This window comes from Gigantopelta aegis, chromosome 14, assembly GCF_016097555.1.
Source record: "Gigantopelta aegis isolate Gae_Host chromosome 14, Gae_host_genome, whole genome shotgun sequence".
Taxonomy (NCBI): domain Eukaryota; kingdom Metazoa; phylum Mollusca; class Gastropoda; order Neomphalida; family Peltospiridae; genus Gigantopelta; species Gigantopelta aegis.
Genome location: NC_054712.1, coordinates 44,047,084 through 44,055,724, shown reverse-complemented (window position 1 = coordinate 44,055,724; position 8,641 = coordinate 44,047,084). Strand labels below are relative to the sequence as shown.

The following is an 8,641-nucleotide window of genomic DNA, read 5'->3' as shown; positions in this document are numbered from 1 at the left end:
CCTATTACAAATATTAGAACGATCAAAAACACGTCTAATATACAGTCACTAATATTTTATGCAGAAAAAAATATAGTTGACATGTAAATACAATCGTTAAAAAGTCTCTGTTAGTCGATATCATCTTAAACACTGCAGCAAACTCAGGAATGTCCCTTTAACAAAAACGAAATAGTATAAACAGACAGATTGAATCTGTCTGTGACGTTTCTATAATAAAAGGTGATCGATTTTTATTTGAAAATCAGAGCCGGTTTAAAGATCCGCCGGGCCTGTATCACAAATAACAATCCCTTCGCAGGATATATATTTTGAAACCCTTTCGGGGAGAGGAAAAAAATAAATCTTCACATCACCATGGGCCCCTTGAAGCGCGGGTCACGTAGCACGTGCTACATGTGCTACTAGGATAAACCGGCTCTGTTGAAAATATGCAAATTCCAGTTTGATTCCAATATAATGATAAACACATTTGTAGGTATGTATGTAGGTAGGTAGATAGGGATGTTACTATTGTACGCACATAAACACGCCACTTTATATGTTTAGGTACGAGGTTATTAAGTAGGTGTTAAAACCTAAAGGCATACAAAGACATACGTTGATATATTTTGTACATCAAACTAAAAATCCAACATGTTATAACTAGTAACTAATATGTTAGATGGCGAATTTAACTTAGATTAGGTTAGATAATAATAATTATTTCAGATCAGAAATCCATAGAACATATATAAACATCACATACAATACTGATTACATAATATACAGCAGCTTGTGCCAGCGATTTACACACAGATTTGACGTACACAGTTGTACACCGCAGGTGGGCAAGAAGGTCGTTTGAAGTTGTTTCGATTCTGCTCTTCAGCGAATATGCTGTTGAGCGAAGTAAAGCGCCAAAGTTTTTTATTCGATGACTGACAGACATCTTGCTGGCACTGTATGGTCGTCGTTGTCCGATCATCCATAATCTGTTCTTTTCGCGTTTTATTCGACCACTCAGTGGGTTTATAGTACCGGTATTTGGAATAACAGTTCATGACAGACGTTCACTTGCTGATGTTCGACCGCAGCTTTAATATTACACGTCCAAGTACATTTATGACGTCATGGTTTAAAGGAACTGTCATGGGTTTACTGTCATTGTTTTGTTTTTGTTTTGTTTAACGACACCACCAGAGCTCATTGAGTTATTAATCATCGGATATTGGGTGTCAAACATTTGGTATTTTTTTGTACATATAGTGTTAGAGAGGAAACCTGCTACAATTTTGTATTAGTAGCAAGGGATCTTTTATATGCAACATCCCACAGACAGGACACCACATATCACGACCTTTGATATACCAGTTGTGGTGCACTGGATGGAGCGAGAAATAGCCCAATGGGCCCACCGATTGGGATCGATCCTAGACCGATCGCGCATTAGGCAAGCACTTTATCACGGGCTACGTCCCGTCCTTGATTATACGTTAATGGGACAGACACTAGTTTCAGCACACTAAACATAGTTAATCTACAAACCGGTAACACATTTGGATAAAGCTACAATTGAGCGAAACAGGAGTTTGTGACTTTGAAATGGTAAAATACTCTCTGAAAATGAAGAGTTCAGGCTCAAAATGCGATATAAACCATTTTCTTTCTAGTTTATAGTTAAAGGGACATTCCTGAGTTTGCTGCATTGTAAGATGTTTCCGACTAATAAAATATTTCTACGATTAAACTTACATATTAAATATAGTTTCTTGTTTAGAATATCAGTGTCTGTATATTCAGAAAGAAAGAAAGAAAGAAGTGTTTTATTTAACGACGCACTCAACACATTTTATTTACGGTTATATGGCGTCAGACATATGGTTAAGGACCACACATATTTTAAGAGGAAACCCGCTGTCGCCACTACATGGGCTACTCTTCCGATTGGCAGCAAGGGATCTTTTATTTGCGCTTCCCACAGGCAGGATAGCACAAACCATGGCCTTTGTTGAACCAGTTATGGATCACTGGTCGGTGCAAGTGGTTTACACCTACCCATTGAGCCTTGCGGAGCACTCACTCAGGGTTTGGAGTCGGTATCTGGATTAAAAATCCCATGCCTCGACTGGGATCCGAACCCAGTACCTACCAGCCTGTAGACCGACTGTATATTCAGTGTGTTTCAAATTATTTTTTCGGAAATAAAATGAAAATTAACTAAGTACAAATATTAGAACGATCAGAAACACTTTTAATATGCAGCCACTAATATTCTAAACAAGAAAATATATTTAATATGTAAGTTTAATCGTAGAAATATTTTATTAGTCGATAAAATCTTAAAACATTGCAGCAAACTCAGGAATGTCCCTTTAAAGCCATTATTGTATGTCAGTAAGGGCTAATCGTAGGCCCGCTGATTTGCTGCAAAACGTGATTGATCCTTGCATTGGGTAAATCCCGTTTTTTTTTTTTTTTTTTTTTTTTTTTTTTTTTTCAAAACGCCATATACGTCAATTAAAAAAATCATTTTTACTGAAAATGAAAAATGGATATATCGCGTTTTGCGCCTAAACTCTTCAAATAGACTAAAACTCGACTCCATAACTGTTACTTCTCAGACGCACGTGCGTTTTTAAATATGTCAGAAATGCATTTTGTAATATTAAAAATACCAGGATGACCAAAACACTTCGAATGTACGGAAATGAATAATCTAACCAATAAAATCTAAGTAAAATATGATTTCAATTATCAAAAACGACTCTAAGGGTCAAAAGTAGCCCTGAGTGTTTAAAAACTAGGGTACCGGTATGCCCCTTTAGATATATTGTCTTGCTTAGAATACCAGTGTTTGTATTTTATTGTTTCTTCTGATCATCTAATAGCGAAACATTCAGTTTACTTCCTAGTATTTGTTCGTACGTACGAAATTATTAGTAGTACCATTCAGGCGACTGATCCCCGTCGGTGAGCTATTTCTCATTTCAAAGGTCGTGGTATGTGCTATCCTGACTATGGGATGGTGCATATTAAAGATCCCGTGCTACTAATGGAACAAATGCAGCGGCTGTCCTCTCTATGACTATGTTTGGTCGCTGAGAAACGTGTTACATCAAACTCAGGACACGCTCTTTAACTAACGCCTCTTTGGGTTCACATGACATTCAACAAACATTTCCTGCCATTCCCTGATTGATTTGGTCTTGTATACCCGCGATTTGGTCTACGTATACCCGCGATTTGGTCTTGTATACCCGCGATTTGGTCTACGTATACCCGCGATTTGGTCTTGTATACCTGCGATTTAGTCTACGTATACCCGCGATTTGGTCTTGTATACCCGCGATTTGGACATTTCAAAAACCCACGCGTCTTTATGACCTGACATTAACAAGAGTTAATGTGTTGTACATGAATGAACAAATTAATTTCGAACCATTTTGGCCTTTTTGCTTCCATGACAAGCGGTTAACCAGGAAAGGTCGTCTAGAATCGAATTGATGTTAGACTATTGGAGATCATAGAACGCACACAATGTATCTATGACTGTTTTACTATTATATATCTCTTACTGTATAGCTTAATCTCTCAATATCCCGCCAGTCTGTCTCTCTCTCTCTCTCTCTCTCTCTCTCTCTCTCTCTCTCTCTCTCTCTCTCTCTCTCTCTCTCTCTCTCTCTCTCTCATATTGGTGTCCTATTTATACTTACTCTAGCTATGTCTCTTGCTCTCTGTCTCAATTCCTTTTTTTTCTTTTTTTCTTTTTTTTTTGTGGGGGGGGGGGGGGGGGGTACGTAGCCCAGTGGTAAAGCGCACGCCTGATGCGCGATCGGTCTACAATCGATCGCCGTCGGTGGGCTATTTCTCGTTCTAGCCAGTGCACCATACCTGGTATATCAAAGGCCGTGGTATGTGTTATCCTGTCTGTGGGATGGTGCATATGAAAGATCCCTTGCTACTAATGTAGCGGGTTTCCTCTCTATGACTGTGCCAAAATGACCATATGCTTGACATCCAATAACCGATGATTAATAAATCAATGTGCTCTAGAGGTGTTGTTAAACAAAAACGGCCAATTCCTTTTTTTATTGCGGTCTCAGTTTATCTTTTTCTCGTTTTCTCTTTCTCTTTTCCGCTATGACTTTCTGTCTTTCCGTCTGTCTGACTCTTCCATTCTCCCTTTCTCCCTCTGTCTCTCTTGGTCTGTCTCTGTTTCCCTTTCTCTGTCGCTATCTCTATCTTTCTAAACATGTCTCATGGATATTCATAATGTATATTTTGTATACTTCGCGTTGACCCATTTGAGATCAGAATACTTGACGTGTCACCTATAGTCACGTGACTGATGTACAAATTACAATCGATTCCTCTGTACTCCCTGCCTTACTATCACCGATACCGTGCGATCGCCTCCTTCAGATTGCAGGTTGTTCTTAACTAGGTTAATGCTGCCTTCACGAGAATCGGGATAGGGTCGAGAGCATATCGAATATTTAATAATTCCTCTATATTATTTGTCAAAGTGGCCGGATCAGGTTATTGGTTGGCGAGATGAAATATTGAATTACTTTAATGTCTTTGATTTCCACCAATCAAGCGCCTTTCAAGGCATTCTGGCAGTGCTTTCATACACGTCCATACCCTACAGGTTTATGTAATAACAGCCATTGCCGGTAGCTACTTCGTAATTTTGCGCTTCAGTTTGCGAGATACAAATTTGATTAATTTAGATTCGTTTGCTTGTTTTCCCACAACTAAATATACGTAATGGCTAACGCCTCTGTGAAGGCAAATTCATTTGTCGATTAAATATTTATTGACTTATTCAGTTATTGTGATTTATATTTCTATCCATCCATGTATGTATGTATGTATGTATGTATGTATGTACGTCGAGGTTGACTGTTACATACATAGATATTAACGCACTGGCGCAGGGGATAATTAAATCCTTTCTGGCCTCACAAACTGTCCCATGCCGTTGCTGGGACTCGAACCTATGGCACCGAATCGCCTGCAACTTGCAGACTTGCCACGATACCTTTTGAGCTACTGAGCTCGCTCGCTCGCTCTCTCTCTAGCTCTCTCTCTAGCTCTCTCTCTCTCTCTCTCTCTCTCTCTCTCTCTCTCTCTCGTCCACATTTTGTCAGGACGTAAATGGAGAAAACCCATTACAAGTATTAAGATTCCACACACTAGACTATAACCATGTCACCTAAATTGACTTCGACGAAATCTCATAGGACAGAACGATGCAATGTTTCACCGTTTGCCATTTTGCGTTTTATGGAATACTTTTCAAAAGGGGTGGAAGAACCCGAAACACATAACGTAATTAATTTGACGTCATGGTGATTGCGGTGTATCTTAGTGCATGACATGCCGTTATTGGATTACGTCATACCCTTCGACTCCTCTTGAAGAGTATTCCATAAGGAAATCAAAATGGCAGCCAGGAAAAAAACTTGCATATGTTTTGTCCAGCGTCTAGCATGTGACATCTGTTTCATCAGTTTGTGGGTTGTTGTTGTTTGTTTGTTATTTTGGTTGTTGTTTTTGTTGGGGTATTGTGTGTGTGTGTGTGTGTGTGTGTGTGTACAACACGCACTCACACACACAAACACAACATACACGCACGCAACACACACACGCACACACACACACACACACACACACACACACAATGTGTATGGCGTTTACGTGACCTTAAAATCTCAAGACTTCCTTAGTCTTTATTCTAGACAGTTTTATAAACCTGAATACTAAAACCGTAATACATGGTCAGAGCAGTAGCTCTGCATACTGAAGAGTCGAATGGCCATTTGGCAAAACAGTGATTGATTCTACGAACCTATATCTAGTCGCTCGTCTATAGGAGGACAGGCAACCCCAAGGAGATCCTTCACCAGACATGTCATCCCTCTTGCGCCGCCAAGAGATGACTGCCACTCCCAAACTAGTTTAGTAAATACATTTTTAAAAAACACGGGTACAGGTTATATAATCTCCTCTGACTCTGAAGGTCTAGGTAGCATGAATGTTAAAAATAATGTTCGCAATTTTAGGTATCGCGGGAAATTAATTCAAAATTTTAGTCCGATTTTTCAGTAAAGGACACCGCAACAGCAGAGGTTCTACAGCAGATGCATTTAAACAGCGTCACCATACCACATATTACCACCGAGGTGAAAGTGAAAACTACAAACCAGTATTCACCCAGTGTGTACTGAAAATAGTTCAGTGTGTTGGTGGGTGGCTTAAGATGTTTGTCCCCATATTTGATCACGTGCTCTATGGCGCTCGCCCCTCTTTCCGCCCCTGTTTCCGGTCTGTCCCTGAAGAGATGAGACATCCGCCGCATATTGGAAGCGATGGATGAGTCGTTCAACACGGATTTTATAGTGGTAACTATTTCCTGTGATGTGGAAGTTATAATGTCCATTGATGTCCCAATTCTGTGATGTTTGACTTTAATTGCCGTTTGAAAGGCGTCAACATTCAAAGGCGTGCATATGATGGGAACAGAATGGTATAAGGATTCAAAAAATCCATTTCTGCCACAATGAGACACAAACAGTCGAACTTTTGGATGGGCGAGAACATCATTTTGTGGTATCCAGTCTACAATCTTCACATTGCCTTCTTGCGAGTTGCTCTCTAATTTTAACATGACGTCATATGGGAGTACGTTCAAAGCAGATACTATACGTTTGGTGAAGATAGAAGATGCGATTTTCAGCATACTCCCAAACGAAACAAGAATGACTCCAGTTTTGGAGTTGTCGAGGTATGACTTCAGATCATTAGGTAGATGTGCTGAGGGGCGTGCTGTTAATCCCCCTACCTGGACGAAGTTGGGGAAGTTAGCTTTGGGATAATCAGCAATGTAGTCAGAATTCTCGAGATACAACGACGAATTTTGAAGCAGCATTTGTTGATCAACACTCTTGAAAGGTTCGCCATGTTTACTCGCATCAAACGAAGGTTTAATAATTGGACTGGTCAGAGTTAGAATAATGTAGTGTAGACCATTGAGAAGTCTCTGTACAGCTGTCATTTCGTTTGTGTACGAACCAATAGGATGCGGGTACGTGTAGGGCTGAAAGGCAGCTCCACTGCCGAAATCATCGATGTAACTGCTGACCGACACAGTGCGGACGCCCATGTAGTAGGGGACGAGGTGGTAGCAGCGTGTGTAAGGGAGACCCTCTGTCATGAACACATCATATCCGGCCTGTTTGAACTCGTCCAGCTGGTTCCGGTTTGAGAGTTGACCGTCGCAGACGATATCCACCGCCCTGGCTACTTCCAGAATAGCCTGCACGATTCCCTTGTCTCTGGTCACCACGTTTTTCTCTACGGTACTGATAGTCGCTTGGTAAAGAGCCGCATTGGTCGCGCTCACATCAAATTTGATGATACGAATCTCTGAATTCTGAAAACAATATCTTGTATTGAAGAAGTTGGGAACGTAGGCCGACACACTATGACCCCTTTTGATCAGTTCGTTGCCAATGGCAGCCATTTCCATGCAGTGACTTGTTATCGGTGTGAACGTCATCAGGATGTTCGACGTTAGTGCCATCTGGATCAGGGCAAAAAACACCAAAAGCTCCATTCGTACGATGCTGAAATAGTAATAGATAAAATGCAATGTAATACAAATTGTATTTCCATTGGAGAGAGAGAGAGAGAGAGAGAGAGAGAGAGAGAGAGAGAGAGAGAGAGAGAGAGAGAGAGAGAGAGAGAGAGAGAGAGAGAGAATATATGAGAAAAAGATAGAGAAATAGTGAGTTAGAGAGAGAGCAATATGGAATGAGAGGGGGGGGGGGGGCGACGGAAGGAGGGTGTATTTAATGAATCCAGGCCTGTTTGCGCGACATTCCTTGATTTGATGTAGATCTAGAAAAAGGCAAATGGAGTGGTTCGTCGCACAGCTGTATATGTTATCGTGCCTTATAATTGGAAAGAAATGGCAATGAAGATAAGACAGAACATTAAAATACTCCAAAAAAGCTAGTCCTAGTCAAATGCATTAAGTTGACTTTCTTAGTTTTCCATTTGGTTAGATGAAATATCTTGTCCAGTTATAATGTTCTCGAGCTGGTCTCCTCAATCAATCTAGCGTACTTTGCAATACTGACATGACTCTTATGAAACCCCATTGGGCTATTTCTCATTCCAGCCAGTGCTCCACAACTGGTGTAACAAAGACCGTGGTATGTACTATCCTGTCTGTGGGATGGTGCATATAAAAGATTCCTTGCTGCTAATCGAAAAGAGTAGCCTATGAAGTGGCGACAGCAAGTTTCCTCTCTCAATATCTCTGTGGTCCTTAACCATATGTCTGACGCCATATGACAGTAAATAAAATGTGCTGAGTGCGTAGTTAAATAAAACATTTCCTTCTTATGCAACCGACATAAGGCCAACATTTTAAATTTGTACACCCTAGTTTGAACCTATGACATTGAACACTACTAGCATGAAACGCATTTGGATAAAGCAACAGTAAAGTAAATAATAGTTTCTGTGACGTCGAAACGGTGAACAATCATACACCAGGCCAGAACTCGTCTCCATAGCCATTACGTCTGAGAGGTATGTGCGTTTAAAATAAAGTGAAAAGGCATATCGTTGTATTAGAAACACCATG

At 40.4% G+C, this 8,641-nt stretch overlaps 1 protein-coding gene across 1 annotated transcript; it reads right to left on the bottom strand.

Moving 5' to 3' along the window:
* Positions 1-6,076: 6,076 nt before the first annotated feature.
* On the bottom strand, positions 6,077-7,603 carry LOC121389285 (UDP-glucuronosyltransferase 2A2-like). The gene has a single exon (XM_041520881.1). The coding sequence runs from the start codon at positions 7,601-7,603 to the stop codon at positions 6,077-6,079; it is 1,527 nt and encodes a 508-aa protein (XP_041376815.1).
* Positions 7,604-8,641: the final 1,038 nt, after the last annotated feature.